This window comes from Microtus pennsylvanicus, chromosome 17, assembly GCF_037038515.1.
Source record: "Microtus pennsylvanicus isolate mMicPen1 chromosome 17, mMicPen1.hap1, whole genome shotgun sequence".
Lineage (NCBI taxonomy): Eukaryota > Metazoa > Chordata > Mammalia > Rodentia > Cricetidae > Microtus > Microtus pennsylvanicus.
In genome coordinates this window covers 23,172,326-23,197,699 of record NC_134595.1, presented here as the reverse complement: position 1 = coordinate 23,197,699, position 25,374 = coordinate 23,172,326, and the positions used below count along the sequence as shown (strand labels likewise).

The 25,374-nt window shown below is 37.9% G+C and overlaps 1 protein-coding gene across 12 annotated transcripts in view; it reads left to right on the top strand.

The window, feature by feature from the left end:
• Pam (peptidylglycine alpha-amidating monooxygenase) overlaps positions 1–2,237 on the top strand; it is a 299,077-nt gene extending 296,840 nt beyond the window's left edge. For 5 of the 12 annotated variants that reach the window (XM_075952003.1, XM_075952002.1, XM_075951999.1 and 2 more), the window contains one exon: positions 1,391–2,237. In XM_075952003.1, the coding sequence (XP_075808118.1) occupies positions 1,391–1,572 (182 nt within the window). In that variant the 3' untranslated portion in view covers positions 1,573–2,237. Of the gene's footprint in view, positions 1–683; positions 738–1,390 lie in introns of all 12 variants that reach the window. The other 7 variants (XM_075951994.1, XM_075952000.1, XM_075952001.1 and 4 more) reach the window with 3 other exon arrangements.
• Positions 2,238–25,374: the final 23,137 nt, after the last annotated feature.

Sequence of the window (25,374 nt, the reverse complement as noted above, 5' to 3'; positions counted from 1 at the left end):
AAAGAGAAATTGACTTCTCTTACAGATGGGAGCCTCGGGGGAAAGGGCTGAGGTCTCCTTAAGTGCATGGGAATTAGTTGGGGTTTCATGTCATCTGCCTTCACATCGGCTTCCTATGAAGGAGGTTTTGTAGATCCAGAGCAGGATTGTATGCTTCTGTTAACAGAGAAAGAAATAGCCCTGAAGTTTTTTAGCAAAAGCTTACATTTTTTTACAGTATTTTGCTAAGTTAATTCTATTCCATTACAAAGTAAGAAAAAAAAATGAGCATTGGTCAGTGTGATTTTACCCTTCATGTAACACTCCCTCTTATACATCACAGATATGGGGAGATGGATACTGACCTCTCATTTCTCAGAGTGGGAGGGACCTGAGACTCGAGAATTAGTATATCACAATTACAGCCTATAAGAGGCAAGAAGCAAGGCAAGATACTCCCCCTTATATACATCTCAATTTCAACCATTTCAGCCCCCTTTATGTTTCTCAATGATATATAGCCTTTTCTAAAATCTCATTTAAATAAAACTTTTTAGTCACTTGTGAGTTCCTGATTTCATGTTGACAGTTGAGCCCTTGGATACAGGAGGGTGATTGGGACACATTTAAAATGTGCCATCTTTTTGTTTGTCTTTTGTTTTGTTTTTTTGTTTTGTTTTGTTTTTCCGTTCTGTTTAAAGCAGATTCTGAACACAAACCCGAGCCAAGTTCTGGAAGAGTACTCGGAAGATTCAGAGGTATGCCTGTGACCTTCAGAATCTCATGTTTGGTTCAGAGTCAACAAGCTTGTGTCTTGTGAAGAACAAGGCCCTGTTTTGTATTTTGATCCTGAAAATTCAGCACCTAATGGGCAGTGTAGCCATCCCCCAGCATAAATGCTGAGTAAAGACCTTGAAGCAAGGGCCTGGCAACACAGTTCAGGCCTTGTTTCTTTTTTCCTATTTGCCTTTCCGTATTATCTCGTTCCTTTTCCCTGCCTTCCTCTGTTTGCCTTTGTCTTTGGTAAACTTGCTGTCACCGATATTGGAGTGTCCGTGCTTGTCTTAGGGAAGAAGACCTTTTCGTAAAGTCATTGAAATGAACAGCAGCTTAGGAGTTGCCAGTCCAGGAGGGCTGCAGAGAAACAGTAGGAATAATGAATCTGAACTATGCCTGTAGAAACATATTCTGGTGGAGCTTAGAATCTCATTGTTTACTTTGGTAGAGTTTGTTGAGTAGTGTTCGTCTGGTTAAGACAAATCTCTTTGAATATCACTCTTTAAAAAAAAAATTAGCCCTTTCCCATTCCCAACTTCTGTCCTTGTTTAAAATGTTTGAAAGTTTACAAGGGAACAGGCTTGTTTGTGCAAATTTTAACTGTACAATGTCATTCGGTATTTTTCTTTTCCAGGAAAAGGAAGCGGAGGCTTAAACCTAGGAAATTTCTTCGCAAGCCGGCGTAAAGGCTACAGCAGGAAAGGATTTGACCGCCTTAGCACAGAGGGCAGCGACCAGGAGAAAGACGAAGATGATGGGAGTGAATCAGAAGAGGAGTACTCGGCCCCGCTGCCCGCACCTGCGCCTTCCTCCTGAACGCCAGGCGCTCCTCTCGGCGGAGTGAGGTTTACCAAGGATGCCCAGATACCTTTCCCTTTAGTGTGTGTAAAGTTCTGTGCATTGATTGTAAGCTGTACTAGTCTGTGTGGGACTGTACACCACCTTATTTACTTCATTCGGTTATGTTGGCTTCTGTGTCTAGGTGAGGGGTTGCCTAACAGTTCACTACAGTGCCATTGTCTTTATATGAACTTAGAGTAGAGAAACCGCCCTCTTCTTCCATTGCCGCACTCCCACCGCAGGATGGAAGTTTCGCTCCTTTACACTGGGGGACTTTTTTGTGGATGTAAATAGCCCCATTCTTTGCTTGAACACACAGTGTTTTCCCGACCCGCGCCCCGTTGCCAGTGTCTTTCTTTGGTGCCTTTCCTGTTCAGCATTCTCAGCCCGTGGCAGTCAAGAGAACCTTTGCGCTGCACAACGAAAAGCTGCTAGATCTCCTTCTATTTTTTTAAAATCACTAACATTATATTGCGATGAGAGAAATTTTAAAAAGTCTCTATTTAAATTCTTTTTTTAAATTTCTCTTCAGTTGGTGTGTTTCCGGGATGTCTTATTTTTAGATGGTTACACTGTTAGAACACTATTTTTCGGAATCTGAATGTAATTTGTGTAATAAAGTGTTTTCAGAGCATTAGCAATCCGAGTGTATTTTGTGAATTTTTTTTGCATACTTGAAACACTTTATGCACATCTTTTAATAATTACACAAACCAGAGAGTAGAACTGGTTCATTCTTTTCGACCAAAATAAATGCTTTGCGTAAAATGTAGACGATAATTTTAAGTGGCCAAGCGATATTAAAAAGTATGGTTATTCAAACATGGAAAAAAACAGGTTCTCTTTGAAAAATCGTAACGCGTTTTACATCTAGTATATTAAATAGTAAAAATGGCTGATTGGAGGGAGCCTATGTCTCAGAGGTCAAACACAAATGGATCCATCAGCATAGTTGACTATTGTTCTATTTCTTTAAAGAATTACTTAACCCCAAGGTCAAAGGTCCTTATAATACAGGGGAAGTCCTCACACTGACTTCTGATTACTTTTTGAGAATATTTTTTAATGCTACATCAGTGTAACTTAGAACCTGATAGCTTTCCAATCTAAATGATTTGACTCGAGACACCTTCCATCAAAATGCCCAATTGTGTTTCAGACATCTTAGGAGGTGAACCACTAAGGTACTTGCTCAAAAATGTTATTGTTTAAAATCTTATTGAATTGTTTTTTCCCTTTGTGATTCTATCTAATTGGAAATGTTCCACCCTTCTATATGTTAAACTCACCCTCAAGTAAACGCATCCTGTTTTTTGGTTCCAGTGGTTTCTCAAATGAAAAAACAATCCATTCTCTCTCTCTGACTATCCTTTCATGTTCTTCTTCTCACCACATTGTTCTTGAGGCACCTAGAAGAACAGTGTTTGGGTGTTTGTGAGCATGTTCAACTCTGCCTTAGGACTTTTTATTGCAAGGCAGAATTAGTCCAGTACGCAAGATGCATGTGACATAGACTGGCTTGGATGCAATCCAAGCTTTCTTACAGGGAAGTTAGTCGGTTTACACCAGAGCTGTCTTTTCTGCCTCAAAATTGGATAATCATCTCCACCTGCTATAATTTTTAAATATATACACCTGATCATATCTGAGCAGTTTGGTGAGGGATTGATACAAAGAGATCAAAGTGATAAAATACAGGGAGACAAGGAAAAGGAAGTAGCTTATTAAAATGGAATAATTGATACAAGCCTGTGAAACCTGCTCGTGAGCAAGAAATTTGACTCCAGATTTTCTAGTAGCTCATTAAGTAATACTTGATTACTTACATAATTCATGAGTTCATTAAACATTTAGTATTCTTAATATTAAGATCAAAACAATTGACTCCCAAGTGTCTTCAGAGACATAGTGCCCTAGTGCCACGTAGGGTAATTTGAATTCTTCAGCAGCAGAGGCAGAGTAGACAAATACATTTTGCAGATCTGTGTGTGTGTGTGTGTGTGTGTGTGTGTGTGTGTGTGTGTGTGTGTGTTTTCTTTTTACATTTATCAAGACAGGGTTTCTCTGTTTAATAGTCCAAGCTATCCTGGAACTAGCTCTTGTAGACCAGGCTAGCTTTGAACTCACAGAGATCCACCTACCTGCCTCCCAAGTGCTTGGATTAAAGGCACGCACCACCACCTCCCAGCTCATGTGTATCTCTTAACATGAACAAGTAGCATCAGAAGAAAGAAATTACAGAAATCATTTTCCCCAGACATTGTAACCCTGCACTACTTCACCAGAAGCCATCTACACCATTAAACAACGGTGGGAAAGAGAAACAAATGACCTGCGTTGACTCCAAGCAATCTCTCCACTGACTGTTGACTGACTGTTGTTTTTAGCTGAACTTTATTTACTGAGTCAATTAGAGATTGCTTTGCCTGAGACACACCCTAAAGGATAGGATCGCAGCCCTCTGTTGACAGAAGAATGTAAGAGCTTTGTTACTCCTTCAGTCACCCTCCTGTACTGTAGTTGGCCTTTAATGGATTTCAGCAGACAGTGATGGTCTTAGGTTTTCTGTAGAAGAGTCTAAAGTCAAGTCAGGGTTGAAAGTCACTGCCTTGGAGTATGGCCATTTCTGTCCACCAGCTGGACACAGGTAATTCTATTTTCCCTCGGTTGTAATTTACAGATGATTTAAAAGGAAAGAAGTTTTGAAGTAATTTTTCAAACTTTTTCTTCGACAATTTCACACACTCTGGGTGCCTTAATTGTTCAATGTGTTATGCTGGCTATTAAAATGGTATGATTGCCTAATTAAGAAGCATAGGTAAACAGCTGTGTTTTTGTTTATAGTGTAATCAAGTTGGTCAGAGAGTATTACTTAGAGAGGTTAAATTAATGGCTTTGTCATTCACTGAGTTGGGCCTAAATTATTATATGCATAAATGCCTTTTTTTCTTAGCTTCTTTTATTAAATCAGTATCTTCTTACCCATGCATCCCTAACCTTTAACCTAAATTTTCTATACATCAAATATCTAAGACAGCAACAATGAAAGTCATGCACTTTGCATTAGCACTTATTCGACAGGTGGCTAAACTGCAAGTCATTGTTGATGTATCCTATAGCAAACAAGACTTAAACATTGGGTGGCTGAGAGCAGGAATACTCATTACAAGAGAATAGCCCTGGACACAGTCCCACAGCTTTTGTTTCACTTTTTGGATTGTGAGCCAAAGAGTTGCATTACTAAGAAACACCTTTGGTCATTTGGCCTCCTGTTCCATGGCCCACCTCCAAGAAATACATTGTGCAGAGAGTAACTGAGCGTAACATACTGTCAGACCAAATCATATTTCCAAATAAATGAGGCAATAAAGTGATACTTTTTACTCAGAAGCCACCCACTTCCAGTACCTCATACTCAGGTCACAAACACACACACACAAAGTCTCATCTGCAAGCGTTTTCTTCAATTCCAGAACTTTCCAGTAACTTCTGTTTAGCCTTAAACACTGAGTATCCTTCCACCAGGGAAAGTAGCTTCCGTGTGTGCAAGAGCTCCAGAGATCTCAGATCCCTCTTTTAGAAGACTGTCCAACAAGGAAGTGGAAGTAGAATACCAAGTTACAAAGGAGTGATGGGAAAAATGGGATATGAGCAATCAAGTGGGAGTACAGGGTAGATAACGGAATATGGGCAGGGTTAACTAACACTTAAGGCCTTTTGAAAACAAACAAACAAAAACTATGGAAATTAGCACTGTAGAAGCCTCCTAAAATATATGCATATAAAAGGAGTTTAAACAGAGTTACCCCATAATCAGGAACAATACACCAAATAGATACCATACACCTTCAAATAAAATCCCAAGTACTAGGAATGGGTGGCTTCCTTTGGAGTTGTTTGCCAATCAAGTCTTATAGAGGTCCACTCCACCAAAGATGACAGGCTACTGTCAAAAATAATGTCAATTGGTTAGCCTCCAGAATTTGTGGTAAGAACCTATTGCTAAAGACTTGTCGTAGAACATTTTTAAAAAATCAAGTTGGTGCTCAACAGAAAGCTTCATCTGGAAAGACTAGTGTTCATAGGGCTAAAGGGGCTATGTTTGTCAATGGAGGAGCATCAGCCTCACCCAGTGTGAAGTTTGAGAGGTTCATTTACAACCTGCCTGAGCTAGGTGCAATAGTGGCATGAACGTTATAGTAATACCCAACCATATTGGGGGGAAGGAGATCAACCATAACAGAAGCAAATTGTCTTCTATCAGAACAATGAAAGGTAGGTGTCCCTCCATGGAGATGGGAGCAGAGACTTTGCAGAGGCACAAAGGGCTTGAGGGTGGTAAATCCCATATGCAGCTCTGTTCCCCTACAGTCTCAAGAGTTGTAAATCTCAATGAAGGTTGACATGTTGACTAGCAGGAGCTTCCTAGTTCTAACTGCTTGCAGATGTTATCACTTTGACAACTGTCCCCCTCCTGAGTTTCCTAGCTCCCTGAGGCTTTTGAAAGTCTTTAACCCGCTCTCTCCAGACACTGAGGACAGTTAAAATGACCCACCTGCTTTCCTGAACCACCTGCTCCCTTAACCCACCTGCTTCTCTGCTGCTGTAGCTTCCCAGTGAATGTCTGCTGGAGTTGAAGGCTGAGACAAAGGGATGGAGTGTTGAGGAAGGCTATGGGAGAGCTGCTGGTCCTCTGGAGATGGGAGCGGAGAGGAAGACGAGGGCATAGCAGGTGCTCTGCAGAGGTGAGGATCAAAGTGGGGAATTGCTTTTGGAAAAGAGGAGGGAGAGTGAAGATTTGAAGATTACCTACGTCCCTGGCCTGGGATTATGTTTTTATAATCCTTATTGTGGATGGGAAGCTTACATATTGTTAGACTGGACAGAAACAAAAGCAGATACATGTAGAACAAAGAAGTACTGAGTTAGAAAAGAACATTTTATCTCAAAGGAAAATGGGTCTAGAGATAGAAGGCATGAATAATAGATGCTTAGACCCAGCAGAGCCTGTGCAGCTGCTCCTCACAGGCGGAAGTTTAGTGATTTATCCCGAGTCCCTATTGGAATCTATGTTAAATTTCAAAGTGTTAGCTGTCTTGATTTGTAAGCCAGTGTTTGAGACTTATGGCTGGGAAAACTCTTGGGTCCTCTTTAGAGGCCAGTAAATGTATCATGTTAAATTCAAATTTAAAAACATTAAAATTACCAAAAAAATTATCCCACTTTCATAGGAGGAGGAACCTTAGAGGTCAGATTTTACCTCCTTAGTCTAATATAAAAATGGCTAAAGTGGATTTCTGAGTGCTCAACAGAACTGGAAGATTTCCTGATGTCATTTTGGTTGAGCTCAGCTGCATGAAAACTCGAGCCCCTGCTCCTTCAAGGCACAAGTCCCTGTGGGATCCACGATTCCACATGTTAAATGTGGATCTGTGGATCATTACACCCTTTTCTTTAAAATGACACTTTAGTTAGGTTAATATGGATGTAGGAGGAGATGGTACCCGTGGCCTTGGCAGGTAGGCCAAAATTAGCAAAATAAACAGAGGAGAGACTTGCCTGGTCTCAGTTCAAGGAAGCAGAGTCCATATGTAGCTGTTAGAGTAACTGGAATTACAGTGTGAGGTCTCACACAAATAGAGGCTGAGAGAGAAGAAATTTAAGCATTACTTAATTTTAGTTCAGAATAGTACTGGGCCTGTGTCTCTGTTTCAAGATTGCAGAAGAGACTTCAAGAGAAGGCTGGGAGGTACAGGAATCTGTATAACATAACAAATATAATATAAGAATATAAAATGTAATAAACAAAACAGGTTTGTTTATCTCCAGGTAGAGAATAACTTCCTAAATCTCCCTAAGTGGTGTTACCAGCCCAGTTCCCAGATGAGAGCAGGGTACCAGCAGTTCAACTTCATTCTTTCTCCTCTCTGTCACACAGTTGGGGGCTAGTTTTTACATTCTGCCTCCCTTTACAGTATTTGTTTTTCATTATATGGATGAAACTCATATAATAATATCCTATGGCGGAAGTACCTTACCATCTTTAAGAGTTCAATCCTTTACTCTTTAACTGTTTTCTTTTCCCTTACCCAGGACAGGAATTTGGAGGACATTTGGGGATGAACATGCTTGAGTCTGAAGTGAGAGAGCCAAATCCCATCTCCAGAGCAAGTTACTCAGTGAGCATAAACAGTACAGGAAAGTCTGCCTACTTAACCTATGCATAGTGGCTGCTATGCTCCTGCCTCCACTGCTCCTACTTCAGCAACGCCCATTTGACACTTTGACAGATAAGATCTTATCGGAGCACACTTGGAATAATTTAAAACCAGCATCAAAAACTGTATTTTTGTCTTTGTTGCTATTGCTGTTGTTCTGACCAGGATTTAGGACATTCATCCCTCAGGAGAGAAGAGATCCCAGATTTCAAGTGGACCTTTTGTGTCAAAGAAAAAAAAAAGACCTAAGTGTTCACAGTCTGTCCTGCAACATAGAGAAGCAGAATGGGGGGAAAGAGTTTGATGGGAAAGGGCTCATCAGCCAGATCAGCATGAAAGGAGAGTCTAGGGAATTGGGTTTTGAGATTTGATACACAGAAATGAAGAAATAAATGGAAGGATGGGAGTGGAGAGGAACAGGAACCTTACCGTGGAGAATTTCAGACTGCTTGCTATTTCATATTATGAAGTTGTCTGAGTCAGTGACTTATTGGGTCCAGACCTGAGTCCACAGGCAAGTCAAAGGTCTATAGGAATGGAAATCTTAGGCTCCACTTTGGAAAAGGCAAGGATTGTTGGAGTCCACAAGACTGTACAGTAAATGTACAGCTGACAGATTCATAAGTGTAGACACTTACAAAGTGTACAATTAATGGGGCACCCCATTTGCAGAGCTGCGGGAACACTTATCTTTTGGGAAAGTCACTGTCATATCTGTGGAAACCTTGTGAAGCCATGATTCTTCCCTTTGAAATGAAATTCATTCCCAAAACTTGCTCCATTCTCCCACACCATGTCAGGTTCGACCTGCCCTTTTTGTGATTTCGACATGAATATTATCATTGTCCTTGCCTATAGAATTTTCTAACTATGTCTGTAAAAACCAGAAACCTCGTGGAGATCATGAGAAAAGGCATTTTGTGAGACTGGGAACTGAGTTCATCCAGGTTGTGAACAAAACTTCAGAACAAAACTTGCACCACTCACAAAAGCAGAGGCTATAATAAAACAGATTTTCAGGTAGGAACAGGCAAATGTTTTTAGATGGTAAAATGAACTTGGAGGGTTCTTTGGAGGAGCCAGTGTGAGGAAGAGAGAGAGAAAGAACAGGGGAGGGGAGAGAGGGAGAGAGAGAAAGAAAGAAAAGAAGAAGAGGAAGAAGAAGGAGAGTGTGTGTTTACCCAAGGGAAGGGATAGAGCCAAAACCCTTTCTGGTTTTTGAAACCAAATGTTAGATCTGGATTGATAGATTGATATAAAAATAAAAGAAAGCAGTCATTAGAGCAATGAAATAGTCATAACCTGGCTCTAATATGTAAATCCCTTATGCCTATGTTTTATATAACTTTTCTACAGAATATTATTTATGTCTATAGTGTACATTGCAATATTATGTAAAAAGTAAGATCTGCATATGGGTGATGCAACCAACTACCCAAATGTCGTGCCAACAAAAACTGCAAATAAACCTTCAACAGTAAAAATTCTTTGAAGGTTCAAAAAGTTTTTGTTTTAAATTTAAAAACCAAAGCTGGGTGGTGGTGGCACACACCTTTAATCTCAGCACTGGGGAGGCAGAGACAGGTGAATCTCTATGAATTTGAGGCCAGTCTGGTCTACAGAGGCAGTTAGTTCGAGGACAGCCAAGGCTACACAGAGAAACCCTGTCTCAAAACAAAACAAACAAAGCAAAAATTAAAAACCAAACAAGTTATATCTTTGGCAGAATATTTAATATTGAGTTTGTAGCTAGGAGGCACAATGTCATAACATATTTCCTGATCCTCTGGCACTTAAAGTTCTTCAGCCCTCTCTTCTGCCATGTTTCCTGAGCTTTGGGTGTAGGGTTTGTGTTATATACATCGATTAGAGCTGGGCACCTCATAGCCAGTTTCTCTCTGCATTTGTAGATTTCTGTAATGATCTCTGCTGTAAAAAGGCATGACTTTGATGAAGAGTAAACAATATACTTATCTGTACTTAGAAGGGAACGTGTTTAGAATGAAGTTGGGAACTATACTGGTTTAGGAAAGTGGCAGTTAAGTTCTCCTCTAAGGTCCATGACCTCACCAGCTACAGGTAGTTAATAGGTTATGAATAGATCCTTTAGTGAAGTGAGATAGCACAAACAAACAGTGGTGGGAAATCATGAAACTAGTTCAAGACATGAATGTTTAAATAGAATCATTAAAGAAAATCCAGTCTAAAATAATACTGGAAATGAAAACTTTAGGAAGTCAGAGGCCTCATAGGTAAGCCTTGCTCAAAAAGCACAAGAGATGGAATAGAGACTCTAAGGCATTAGAGACCAGATAGAAGAAATAGATACCTTGGTCAAAGACATTGTTAAATCTAAATGATCCAGCTCCTTCCTTCCCCCCCAAAATAACAGGAAATCTGGGACATTACAGAAAGACAAAATCTATGAACCATAAGAATTGAGGAAGGAGAAGAAGCCAAGGTAAAATGCACAGAAAACATTTTTAACCAAATCATAGAAGAAAATTTTCCTAAACCCAAATAAGAAGATGCCTATAGGAAGCATACAGAAAGACAAATCTATTGGACCAGAAATGAAATTTTTCGTAGCATGTAATAATCAAAATACTAAATATACAGGACAAAGAAAAATATTAAAAGCTCTAAGAGAAAAAAAACAAATAACACACAAAGGCAGACCACATTAATAACACTTGAGTTCTCAATGAGTTCCAAAAGCCAGAGGGATCACTAAGAATGTTACACAAACTACCACAGCTGTCTGCCCAGACTACTATACCAAGCTACACCTTCGAACACAACAGAGAAAGACATTCCATAATGAAACCAAATTCAAATGTCTATCTACAGATTTAATTCAACAGAAGGTGCTAGAAGGAAAATTTCAATATGAAGTAGCTAACCGCCCAAATAAACACAAGGAATAAATAATGTCAGACCAACAAATCAAAAGAAGGGGTTAAAAGAAACCCACACCACTACAACAAAATAGTGGGAATCAACAAACACTGCTCGTTGGTAACTCTCAACATGAGTGGTCTCAATTCCACAATAAAATAACACAGACTAACAAAATAGATTCAAAACCAGGATCCACCTTTCTGCTTCATCCAAGAAATGCACCTTAACACAAAGGATAGACATCAATTATCTCAGGGTAAAAGGATGGAGAAGCATATTCCAAGCAAATGGACCTTTTTAAGCAAATAGCCATTTTAATATCTGACAAAATAGACTGCAAATCAAAGCTAATCAGAAGAGATAGGCAAGGACACTAAAGAACATTAAAGGAAAAATCCACCAAAGTTATTTTATAATTCCAAACATTTATGCATCAAACACAAGGGCACTCAAATTCATAAAAGAAATACTACTATAGCTAAAAACCACATATTGACCCTCAAACAATTGCAGTGGATGACCTCAATGCCCAGCTCCTGCTAACAGATGGGAGGACCATCAAAGCAAAAAGCTAAACAGAATTGCTGGAGATAAATCACATCATAAATCAAATGGACCTAGCTGATGTTTCAGAAAATTTCACCCAAACACAAAAGAGCACACCTTCTTCGCAGCAACTCGTGGAACTGTTTCTAGAATTGACCACATACTTGGACACCAAGCTAGTCTCAACAGATAGAAGGGGTTTGGTCCTACTGCACGTACTGGCTTTGTGGGAGCCTAGGCAGTTTGGATGCTCACCTTACTAGACCTGGATGGAGGTGGGTGGTCCTTGGACTTCCCACAGGGCAGGGAACCCTGATTGCTCTTTGGGCTGATGAGGGAGGGGGACTTGTTTGGGGGAGGGGGAGGGAAATGGGAGGCGGTGGTGGGGAAGAGACAGAAATCTTTAATAAATAAATTAGAAGAAAATTAAAAGAACACCTTGTACTCTTTATATCTGACCATTAGATATTGAAGCTGGATATCAGCAAGAGAAAGCTTACAAACTCATGAAAGCTGAACCACTCAGTACTGGATGAAAAATGAGTTGAAAAAGAATTTAGAAATGAAATTTAAGAATTTTTAGAATTAAATGAAAATTAAAACAGCATATCTAAACTTATGGGACACAATGAAGGTAATTCTAAGGGACAAGTTTATAGCACTATCTAAAAACAATTGAGAGGTTTCTTATTTGTAATTCAATGGAACACCTGAACATCCTAAGACAACAAAGAAATAACTTCCAAGAGTAGACAGCTGCTGTAGGAAGTCTTACAGCTAGTGGTTACCCCCCCAGGGGCGTGGCCTCTTATACTATATATGCTGATGCAGAGCATGTGTAAGGCCCCACCCCTCCCCGTTCCAGTTGCGGATTTCGGTTTCTGATCTCCTTTTTAGCAGAGGATTCTGTTTTGTAAGTTTACCCCTAAATAAATCTATTTCTCATTTCTGAGCTAGTGTGGGATTTCTTTTAAGCGACCATCTTCAAAGCAAGAAAAATCAAAGTCAGGCTGAAATCAATATAGGAGAAACAAACAAGAAAGACCAATATGAAGAATCAATAAAACAAAGAGCTGATTCTTCAAGAAAATCAGTAAGATTGACAAACTCTTAGCCAAATTAAGTAAAAGACACAGAAAAAGGACATTAACTAACAAAATTAGAGACAAAAATGAGTACGTAACAGACACTGAGGAAATCAAGAGAATCATGTGGACTTTACTTCAACAAATTGGAAAACCCAAAAGAAATGAATAATTAATTTTCTTGATATATATATATATATATATATATATACTACCCACTAAAGTTAAATAAAGATTAGATGACCATTTTAAATTGGCCTATAACCCCAAGTATTATAGAAGCAGTAATTATAAGTCTATCAAGTATAAACCCAAAAAAATGCCCATACCCTATTAATAAAAAGCTGGGAATACAAACCATTGTTAAGGGTGGGACCCATGCCAAGTAGTAGGTGACCAATACCAACAAAAATAAATAATATTTTTTTAATAATTTTGTCTCATAATGCTTTGTCTGTGCATTTTTTAACCTTACAGAGCTTTTGCTTCTGTATTATGGGTTCTGGTTTTGTGGTTTTATGGATTCTATGTATAAATGTTGGTGTGTGTCTACATGCCTATATGTGTTTCTTGTGCCTTTTCTTTGGCTCTTTTTGTTTCCAGAATTTGTATTCGTTTTGTCCTATTCTGTTTCCTTCTTTTACTCTTGTTTTTAGTTGTCTGTGTTCTAAAAACAGAGAAAGGAAGGATGTGGATTTGGATGGGGAGGGGGGAAGGATCTGGGAGAAGATGGGGGAGAAAAAAGTGATCAGAATTTATTGTATGAAAAAACTTTTAAATAACAATCAAAATTATGGAAGAAAATAAAAAGATGAAGCAAAGCTGTGATATTTTCAATCCTACTCATTCTGAACCATGAGAGTAAACTAGTATGTTTTATTTCTCCACATTTTATTGTGAAAATTATAAAACTATAGGAAATATTAAAGACAAATTAAAGAATGATACCCATTCTCTTTTCACTTACATACAAAAGTGACTAACATTTTGCCAACATTTTACTTTCTCTTTCTCATAATTTGTGCTATCTGTGAATTTAGGAGTATAATCATTCCTCAATAAGACACATGTGTGTTAGTGTTCTCTAGAGGAATAAAACCAGGAGGATGAATATACATCATGAAAAGCAATTTATCAGATTAGTTTGTGTGATAGGAACTGAGTAGACCAACAGTGGCCATCCACATGCTGGGGAGAGAGGGTCAGGCTCCAGGAGCTGCTCAATCCATGCTGCTAAATTTCTCTTCAGTCCTTATTTCGTCCAGAAGTCATGGAATGTTCCTGGAAAGCTGCTGGTCTTTACATTGGAAGGTGGGAAAGACTGGGTTCTGAAGTCACGAAGGATGGCATCAGCCACAGAAGCGACTGAGCTCATGCATTCACCATTCAGTGGTGAAAGGAGGCAGACAAAACCAGGAAAGATTACATCTGGGCCACACCCAAAAGTGCTTCCTACTTTCTACCAAAGTTCTTATCTCACCGGGTTGGTTTTAACTGATTTTTCCAAGGGAGAGATGGTGGATATTGGTTCCAAAATTCAAGGGCAAAAAAGTATAGGGACACAATAATATCTGAAATCTGTATGCGATTATAGTGACTCTTTCTATCTCTATCTTCCTGTGTCTTTTTCAGAGCTCTGGTTTTCTTCATATTGGTTTCATTCTCTAGAACATCCTTTTTATTTGATATAAAATTCCTGGAAAAATTTAAAGTGTTACTCCTTCTTGTTCCCTGTCTTCATTTTATGCCCCACATGTCTCTATCACCAGAAGGATTGAGAAATACAGCAACACTCTTTTGTTTGTGTGTGTGAAACCATAGTATGTAATGTTGATGGTTTTTCACAGATTTATTCACCAGTCCTTATAGCTCATTCTTTCACAAGTAAGACTTTGCCTGAAAGCCTTTCCGAAAACTTCCCCACACATTCTGTATCAACATCTGAACAACTTCATGGTTAAGAAGCTTAGGAAATAAACATCTCCTCAGGCCTCTAGCCCTACAGAAGGGCTAGACAAAATCGAGGTAGGAAGGAAGAAAATGATTGCTTAGTAGATAACCAAAATGAAATTCTTTCTTTAAGCATTAAAGAAATTATTTAAATCTGTGCCCCAATTTTAATTGGATTAATTTGCATTTTGATGTCTAATTTCTTGAGCTCTTTATATATTTTGGAGATCAGTCCTCTGTCTGTTGTGGGGTTGGTATAGATGTCTTCCCATTCAGTAGGTTGCTGTTTTGTCTTATTGACTGTGTTCTTTGCCTTACAGCTTCTCAGTTTCAGGAGGTCTTATTTATTTATTGTTGTTCCTAGTGTCTGTGCTACTGGTGTTATATTTAGGAACTGATCTCCTGTGTCCATGTGTTTAAGGCTACTTCCCACTTTCTCTTCTATGAGGTTCAGTGTGACTGGATTTCTGTTGAGAGGTCTTTTTTCCATTTGAGCTTGAGTTTTGTGCATGGGTTTAGATATGGATCTATTTGCATTCTTCTACATGTTGACATCCAGTTATGCCAACACCATTTATTGAAGATACTTTTTTTCTATTGTAAACTTTTAGCTTCTTTGTTAAAAATTAGGAGCTCATAGGTGTGTGGATTAAAATTGTAGTCTTTGATTTGATTTCATTGGTCCACTTGTCTGTTTTTATGCCAATACCAGGCTCTATAATTACTGTAGCTCTATAATAGAGCTTGATGTCAGGGATGGTGATACCTCCAGAAGTTCCTTTGTTTTACAGGCTTGTTTTGGCTATCCTGGCTTTTTTTGTTTGTTTGTTTTTCCATATGAAGTTGAGTATTGTTCTTTCAAGGTCTGTGAAGAATTGTGTGGGGATTTTGATGGGATTTGCACTGCATCTATAGATTGCTTTTGGTAAGATTGTCATTTTTATTATGTTCATATTATCTAGCCAGAAACATGGGAGATTGTTCCATTTTCAGAATTCTCACAGAAGAATTTTAAAAGGCCAAAAGACACTTAAGGAAATGTTCAATATCCTTAGCCATCAGGGAAATGCAAATCAAAATGACTCTGAGATACATCTTACAACAGTCAGAATGGCTAAGATCAAAAACACTGATAATAGCTTTTGCTGGAGAGGATATGGAGTAAGGGGAGCACTCCTCAATTGTTGGTGAGAGTGCAAACTTGGACATCCACTTTGGAAATCAGTATTGTAGTTTTTCAGAAAATTGAAATCTACCTCAAGACCCAGCAATACCACTCTTGGGCATATACCTAAAGGATGCACACTCATTCCTCAAGGACATTTGCTCAATTGTGTTCATAGCAGCCCTATTCATAATATCCAGGACCTGAAAACAACCTAGATGCCTCTCAACCAAAGAATGGATAAAGAAAATGTGGTACATTTACACAGCAGAGTTCTACCCAGGCACATAAAACAATGACATCTTGAAATTTGCAGGCAAATGGATGGAACTAGAAAAAAGAAACATCCTGAGTGAGGTAACCTAAACCCACAAAGACAATAATATCATAAGTAGATATTAGATGTAAGGCAAAGGATAACCAGCCTAAAGTCCGTGAAGCTAGAGAAGCTAGGTAACAAGGATAACCCTAATAATGATATTTATGAATCCCCTGGGGAAATAGACAAGATCTCTTGAGAAAATTGGAAGTGTATATGGTGGGGAGAAGGAAGGGTGGAAGGGGAGTGGGAAGAAAAGGAAGGGGAGAAGAACATGAGGGATCAGAATGGCTGAGATGGGGGAAGGACAGAGAGGGAGAGCAAGGAAAGCAATATCTTGATCGAAGGGGCTTTATGGGGGTAAAGAAAAACCTGGCACCAGGGAAATTCCCAGGAATCCACAAGGATGACTCCAACTAAGACCCTAAGCAATATGGGAAAGGGAGCCTGAGCTGACCTTCCCATATAATCAGATTGATGACTATCTTAATTATAATCATAGACCCTTCATCCATCAACTGAGGAAACAGATGCAGGGATCCACAGCTAAGCCCTGAGCCAAACCCCCATAGTCCAGTCAAATAGAGGGAAGAGCGATAATATGAGCAAATGGTGTGGGAATTCTTTCTGTGTGTGTGTTGCTTTTATGGGTTAATGAATAAAGAAGCTACTTTCAGCCAAGGGTGTAACAGAATGTGGGGTGGGATGGGCATAAAGTGGAGGGAGCAGAAATAGGGGAGGGAACAGAAACTGGGATTGGTAAGTAAAATGAGAAAATATTGTTTTAAATAATAATAGTAATAGTAATAATAAAACAAAAAACAAATCAAACCAAAATGAATTTAAGAAATTATTACATTTAAAGTAGTAAAATTCTTTCTTTAAGAGATTTGGTAAATTTGTTAAACCTAAGGTAGCCCACCATGTACAAGGAACATAAAGTACAAATTTATTATATTCAACTCAGTAATAGAAGTAGATCGAGATACTCCACGTCATAAAGTTCATATGGGAGCCCATAGAAGTGTATTAATTTCAATGGGCACTGCTTGAAAACTATGAAAATAAATGCTGCTATAGACATATAATTACAATGTAACAAGAAGATTCAATGATTATTTCAAACAAAGGCTCAAAACATTTTATTGGTCTCAAAATTTCTAGGATTGAGTACCCCATTTCCATCCTAAGTTTATAAATGTTTTTGTGTTTTTCTCACATTTATGTACATGAATTCTTAATTATCCTAATAAATTATTTTTCTCAAATTACCTAGATATCCATGTCACGTTCAGATAGATTACCATGGATATTTGACTTCTTAAAATTTTAATTGATTCATTGGTCACTGACTGATGGTCAAAACAAGGAGGAATGAAAGAAGATGGAGAAGCCAGACAACAGACATCCACAAACATACATTTTTTATGAAGATTTCTTCAAAGAAGTTATTACCATCACAGTAGTGAATGGCTGACATCTGGTGGTCAAACTTGGGAAAAATCATGTGTAGATTTGTACATTCATAAAAAAAAAAGGTTCTGTTAAATAAATGATGGTTCTGCTTTAAGAATAATTTTAATGTAGTTGACCAAATATAATAATACATAATTTAGTTGTCTGATTGCTATGTCTGTGTCATCCAAAACATCTAGGTGTTTGTAAACATCTGGAAAGTGAGTTGATCCATAGGTATTGAAAGTGTTCAGGCCCTCTTCATAGAGCCTCTATTAGTACACTGTAAAGAACAAACTGTGCTAGACTTGGGGACTGAAAGAGGAGGAAGAGTTTTAAAACCTCACAAGTATCAATGAAGCTAACTGACGATGCTTTTATTCTACCATCTTCAAGCTAATAAGATTTCTAGATAAACTTATTAGGATCTATGTTGGGTTGTCTTTTATTTTACGTTACTGCAGCAAGCTTTCAGTGACTACCTACCTTATACTCAAATCTATATAATTTACTACTCACAATTATAATCATAGGATATTTGACCTAAAATTATAACTACTGAAAAGTAATGATTAAAGAATAAAAATCTAGATCTATATAAAACAGTATATATTAATATCTGTGTATAATAGTATATTCAATATAATGCTTTTTTCAGACAATGAAATTATGAATACTAACACTGTCAAGTAAGATTTACTGACTGAAGTAGGTAAGACTTGAGATGATCTTTCAAAGCCATGTGAGCTGGAGAAAGGACTGGGGAAAGGGATAAAGTATAAACTTCCAGTATGAGTAGGGACAGGAGAGTGAAGGATGGTGAACTCACTCATAGAGGACTGATAAAAAAAAAAGAGTACAATATTTGCCAGCCAGTGGTGGCACATGCCTTTAATCCCAACACTCGGGAGGCAGAATCAGGCAGATTTCTGTGAGTTCAAGGCCAGTCTGGTCTACAAGAGCTAGTTCGAAGACAGCAAGGACTGGTACACAGAGAAACCCTGTCTCAAAATGGGAAAAAAAAAGAAAATTAAAAAAGAGTACAATATGCTGGAAAGCTGTGTATCACTGTTAGGTAGGCTCAGAACAGAATGGACTTTGGGAAGGGTTGGTTTCAGTTTATTTTTTTCCCCAAAAGACAGTGACATCAAAAATATTGATAAAGGAGATTAATGAGCAAATAAAAAGTCTTGAATGAAGTAAGGGAGTGCTGTGGGACAATGATCTTACACCCTTTGAAGATTTGTCAGTTGTATTGTTTTACTATAATTTAATTTAATAAAACGCTGATTAGCCAGTAGCCAGGCAGAAAGTCTAGGTGGGGTGACCAGGCAGGAAGTAGAGGCAGGTCGACAAGAATAGTAGAAGTCTGGGAAAAGGAAGAAGGCAGTCTGTAGTCATCACTCAGATATAGGGGAAGCAAGATGTGACTGTTTTGCCAAAAAAGGTACCAAGCCATGTGGCTAACCCAGATAAGAATTATGGGCTAATGTAAGAGTTAATAAGAAGCCTGAGCTAATAGGCCAATCAGTTTATAATTAAAGTAGGACCTCTGTGTGTTTTGGGGGGGGGGGGACTGAACGGCTCTAGGACCAGGTGGGACAGAAACTTCTGTCAACAAGGGAGTCAATCCAAGATACAAAATTAGAATTTAATGAAGAGACAAACTTGCTGAAGAAAAACCAAAACTGAAATGATATTGAAAATGGAAATCCCAATAAGCCAAATTAAAAGTCAGTGGAAAGCCTCACCAACAGAACGGATCGTGTGAAAAATAGAGAATCAGGACTGAAAGACAAGGTAAGAGAATTGGATCATACAGTAAAGTTCATGATAGGAATGCTAGAGAGGTCTAAAATACCATGAAAAGACCAAATCTTTGAATTATGGGCATAGACATAGAATAATACTTCATCAAAGGCATATAAAATATTTTCAATAAAAACACAGAAGAAACTTCACAAATATAGATTTAAAAAAAAGACACACATTCAGATACAAAAAGCTACAGAACACCAAATAGGACAATAAAAGTAACTCCCCATAGGAATAACATGAAATCACAGACTAAAGAAAAAGTATTGAAAGCTGCAAAAGAGAAGGATTAAATCACTTATGAAGGCAGACAAGTCAGAATAACACCTCATAATCCAGTAGAAACATTTAAAACAAAAGGGACTGGAAAGATGTTTCCTAATCTCTGAAAGAGCACAGATGCCATTATATACCGCATTATCAACCGCAGAAATCATGTATTAAAACTCAATGAGAGAGAAAAGTGTCCCATGCCAAATATAACCTAGCAGAATTTATGACCACTAAATGAGCTCTGAAAGAGGCCACTGGAAGGAATATTTTGTTCTAAAGAGAAGAATAAACACACTGAAGATGCCGCAGGGATAAGTAAGCAGTACCAGGAAAATTAATCAGAAGAGACTTAAATATAACACCACAAACCCACAAACATAACAAAAGGCATTAATATACATCTTTGGAAAAACCCAGTCTGAACGTTAACAGTTTAAATTTTCTAATAAAAGAGACCAGCAGATTTGATTAGAAAACAAGATCCATCTTATTTTTGTCTCAAAGAAACAAATATTGTCATAAAAGATAGTCATTGCCTAGGGTAAAGGAGAGAAAAAGACGTTCCAAGAAAAACTAAGAAAGAAGTAAAAAACAACTATTCTACTATCTATAAATTGGACTTGAAACCAAAATTAAAAGAGAGTAAACATCACTTCATACTCATCAATGAAAGAACTCAATAAAAAGACATTATAATGTGTTTATATATGTAACATATATATATGATATATATATATCAAAAACATATATCCATTTTTATAAAACAAACGCTACTATACGTAAGGTCACAGGATCAACACAACACAGTGTTGGTGGATGACTTCAATACCCTATACTTACCAATAGACTAGTCATTTGGACAAAAACTCAACAAAGAAATATTTGAGTCAAATGAAGTCATAAATAAAACAGACCTAACCAATATCTACAGACCATTGCACCTGAATATTAAATACACATTCTTTTCAGCAGTCAGTGGAACCTTCACCAAAATTCATCAGATATTTATACACAAAGCAAGTATCAAAATAGTGGAGAAAGGGTCTTTTACCAGAATCCTATATTCCTTATGCTAAAGGTCTTTAAAAAGATAGGAATGGAGGGAACTTGCTTTAATATAATAAATGTTATCAACAGTAAGTCTATAGCCAACATCATGATAAATGAAGAAAAAGTCAAAGTATTCTCACTAAGATCAAGTAATAAAAACAAAGATGTCCATTGCCTCCACTAGTAGACAATAAAGTCATTGAAATCTATAGAATATAAAAGGAGTTAAATGGATGCAAAATGTGAAAAGAACAAATTATACACAAGACCTTGATGATCATCAAAAACCTTTTAACTGGAAAGCACATTCAGCAATTGGAAGAATGTGAAATCAATATATTAAAATCAGTAGGCTTCTTATGTGCCAATGACAAACATACTGAAAAAGACCAAGTAGTAACTAAAAGCTTCGCTCTGATGACATTTGCTTTGCATTTGCCTCATCAATATAAATTAAAATCTTGCACAAGACTATTAGTTCCCCCTAAGCAATAAATATGTTTGTAGATAAAGAAAGCCTTAAAAGTGAAATTTTGTTTAAAGAAAAAAAAGTCATCTTAGCTTTTACTTATTAACTAAAATGCATAGAAACTCCAAAAGTAGAAGTGGTCCAGTCGTTTTGGGACATTGAAAATTGCTTTTTGACAGTTTTCTGAGAGGAGAGAAAGTAAGCATAATAAAATTATTTTTTCAAAGTTTCATCTACAGTTCTTAAAGATGTTTATTACAAAAGGCAATGAGTGGAATTTTTAAGTTGGCTCTAATGAAGAAATGTAAACATGAATACTGGCCACTATTTCACTATCTTGGAATATAAACTCTAGGACAGCAAGGATTTCTGTCTTTAAGACAGCCTCAGTGCCAAAACAAAACCTAGAACAAAGCACACACACACACACACACACACACATACACACACACACACACTATATATATATATATATATATATATATATATATATATATATATATATATATTTGAGTGCATAGATGAATTCCATAGCTAAAGGGGTATTCAGTTATATCATAAATCTTAATAACTCATTAGATTACAGATGGTGCTATAACAAAATTATGCTTGAAATGTTAATTGCTTTAAAAATAACTTTTCAAATAAACACATTCTCATCCAAAATAGATTGTCTAATTCCTTCAAGATCATATTGTATATTCATGAGAGCACCATAAGGTGGCGTAAAAAGCCTCACACTTCTAAAATCTTTTGGTCAATATTTTAATTTATTTATTTGTTTATTTGTTTGTTTATTTATTTGTTATGTTTTTTCAAGACAGGATTTCTCTGTGTAAGAGCTCTGGCTGTCCTTGAACTCACTATACAAACAAGGCTGGCCTTGAACTTGAAGAGATCCGCCCACCTCTGCCTCCTGAGTGCTGGGATTAAAGGCATGCACTACCACTGCCCAGCTCACCTTACTTTGTAAATAAATTGTATTACCTAAATACTGTCAAAAGATGCCTATTGCTTGAGGAGTAGTGGGCTGTGTCCAACAGTATCCTATGCTACTCACTGCAGAGTAAGACCTAAGATTCCAAGTTGGTATTTATTTATTTAATTATTTATTTATTCCTGAGGGACATCTTTTAGGGTTCCCTGGTTTGTCCCTACTGAATAAACAATTCCAGGACTTGGGATAGGGTACCTCTGTGGAAATTGGAGCCAATTGTTCTTTTTTTGTTTGTTTGTTTGTTTGTTTGGTTGGTTGGTTTTTCGAGACAGGGTTTCTCTGTGGCTTTGGAGCCTGTCCTGGAACTAGCTCTGTAGACCAGGCTGGTCTCGAACTCACAGAGATCCGCCTGCCTCTGCCTCCCGAGTGCTGGGATTAAAGGCGTGCGCCACCATCGCCCGGCTGAGCCAATTGTTCTTAAAGGACCAGGATGGTAGAATGGAAACCTGTGAGATTGCCTTTTCTGTGAGTTGATACTCGCATGGGTGGGTTACATGGAGGCCCCATTTTGGACTTTAAAATGGTATGTCGGTTTATCAGCTTGAAGTATAGCTTGGAAATATTTAGGCATGTGGCATGTAGACTCTACTTCCACTAATAACATCATGCGAATCTTGAAGTTAAGACTGTGGATAGAAAAATCAAAATGTACCCTGCATGTATTTGCTTATTTAAAATATATATCGGTAGTGTCTATATTATAAATTTGAAATTTGAGTCATGACATCAGTAATTTATTAGGATAGTTTGTATTACCTATTTGTTTACTAGGAAATAAGAACTTTAACATTCGTTTCATTTAGTTTTTCTTTTTTATTGTATATATTAAAAATGTTAGCCGGGCAGTGGTGGTACACGCCTTTAATCCCAGCACTTGGGAGGGAGAGGTAGGAAAATCTCTGTGAGTTCAAGGCCAGCCTGGTCTATAAGAGCTAGTTTCAGGAAAAGCTCCACAGCTACAGGAAAACCTTGTCTCGAAAAAACAAAAAAAGAAAATGTTTAACAAAGATACATGTGGCTAGTTTTTTTGTTATCCACTAATAATCTAGTTTGTCTCTTTCTGGAAATATGATAGGATTCACCCGTCTTTTATTACTAAGTGTGGCCATGTGGCTGATTTGGCTTTTCACTTCTATGATTTAGATTTGTTGCTCGTTGTTGTTGTTATAGCTCTGAACAATCAAAGCAGGGCCTTGATTATGCTAAACAGACACTCTACACCTAGGAACATTTGAGCTCTGTTATCATTTTCTTTAATGAAAGGTCTCACTATGTTGTCTAGGCTGGGATTGTCATAAATGCATGATTCCGCTGCCTCAGATTCCTTAGTACCTGGGATTAACAAGCCTGATTCGTGGTAAAGGTAATCACGGGTTTATTGAGATGTAAAACAGCAGAAATGTATTCAGAAGCCATGTGAATAAATTTCACCTAGGATTTTCTGGGACAAAGAGTAGCTGAGACTCCTTTCAAGTTGTTTCTACAGCTGCTTTGTTTCGTGGTCAGAACTGCTACTGAGCCTAGAATCAGTGAATTACTTTTATTCGTCTATTTGTTTGCTGAACTTTAGGTATGATTGACAAAAATTATGAATATTATCATATATAATGTGGTGTTTTCATATGCATATACATTATGAAACAATTATAGTAAAACTAACGAATATTGCCTCATATAATATAAGAAAGGTGACAAGATAAACAACCACATAGGGGGCTTGTTAAGGACATTTGCGTTGTTAGAAAGGTTCCTCTGACTAGGTAGGCAGTTTTTATTCTATCTTTGAGCTTGTTATTGATTATTTTCCTAGATTTTGTTGTTGGTGTTTAGGAATTGGCTAGAATATACTCATTGTAGGCTCAGGCTGAAAAGTCTAAGAACACTTGAAAGACATGGGTGTGAGAAGAGACTTTCAGAGCTGTGGTGGTATTTTGTATGTGTTCTAAGAAATAAGGCTTGGCTGAAGATTAGAGGGTGGAGCAAGCCACTAGTTAACTATAGAAGTCAGGCAGTGGTGGCACATACCTTTAATCCCAGTACTAGAGAGGTAAAGACAGGGAGTGATATGACTGGGTTGAGAGAGAAATGTAAGACAGAAGGAGACAGGAGCTCAACCCTCTTCCATCTGAGGATTTTGTAGAGGTAAGAACACACATCCTGCTGACCACATGCCCAGAATTACAGATGAGGAATTACAAGTCTTACTATCTTTCCTGCTACATTTCTTTCTCACTTGCTTATTCTTCTTGAAATGGGAATGCTTACTTTGCCTGTACCACCACTTGTTGCCAGAAATACATGACTTGTCTTTTGAGTTTTAAGAGGGATCTCTGATGTGGGATTCCCCTCTGTATGCTGAATATACCATTGGTTAATAAAGAAACTGTCTTAGGCCTCTGATTGGGTAGAGTAAAGCGAGGCGGGGCAAACTAAACTGAATGCTGGGAGAAGGAAGGCTGAGTAAAAAGAAGCTATGGAGCCACAGCTGGAGACAGACATGCTGGAATCTTGCCGCTAGATTAAGAGCCTAGTATAAAATAATGGAGATGGATTAATTCTAGATGTAAGAGCTATATAGCAATATCCTTAAGTTAATGGCCAAGCAGTGATTTAAATAATATAGTTTTTGTGTGGTTATTTCAGGGCTGAGCTGATGGGCAGTCAGGAACCAACAAGTGGGCTCTTATAATAGTTCTCAACTAAGAGGTGCCCTAAATCTCAGGGCAGAATTTAGACTGTTCAGATTTTGAGATTCAGAGATGGACTGAATGCTTTTGGCTTTGTGACATTGTGAGCATGAGCCTTGAAGATTAGTGGAAGAATGTAATGTTCTGAACTTGGAAAGGCTCATGTGTTAGATGGTCCCCCGTAATGCAATGGCCAGAAATGAGATTTTTTAAAAAATGATTGGTTCTGAAGGACTCTGATCTCATCAATATATTGATAGATTTATGGGTTCATAACAAAATGGAGTATTAGAGTGAGCACACATGTGGGAGGTGTGACTTCATTGAAGGCATTGAGCCACTAGTGGAATGTGCCTTTGGCCGGTACAACCTCCACCTGGCCTCCTTTTTCTCCTTTTCCTCCTATGCTAAGTTTACAATACAGAATTATTGACAGATTCTACATGGTAATTATTAGGTACTGAGAAAACAATTTTTCTGGGTAATTGAAACTCTCTGCCCATTGACAAATATCCACTATTTTTTTAATTAATTAATTTATTTATTTATTAAAGATTTCTGCCTCCTCCCCTCCACCGCCTCCCATATCCCTCCCTCTCCCCCAATCAAGTCCCCCTCTCTCATCAGCCTGAAGAGCAGTCCGCAGTCCAGGTTCCCTGCCTTTTGGGAAGTCCAAGGACCTCCCACCTCCTTCCAGGTCTAGTAAGGTGAGCATCCAAACTGCCTAGGCTCCTACAAAGCCAATACGTGCAGTAGGATCAAAACCCAGTGTCATTGTTCTTGACTTCTCAGCAGTCCTCATTGTCTGCTATGTTCAGCGAGTCCGGTTTTATCCCATGCTTTTTCAG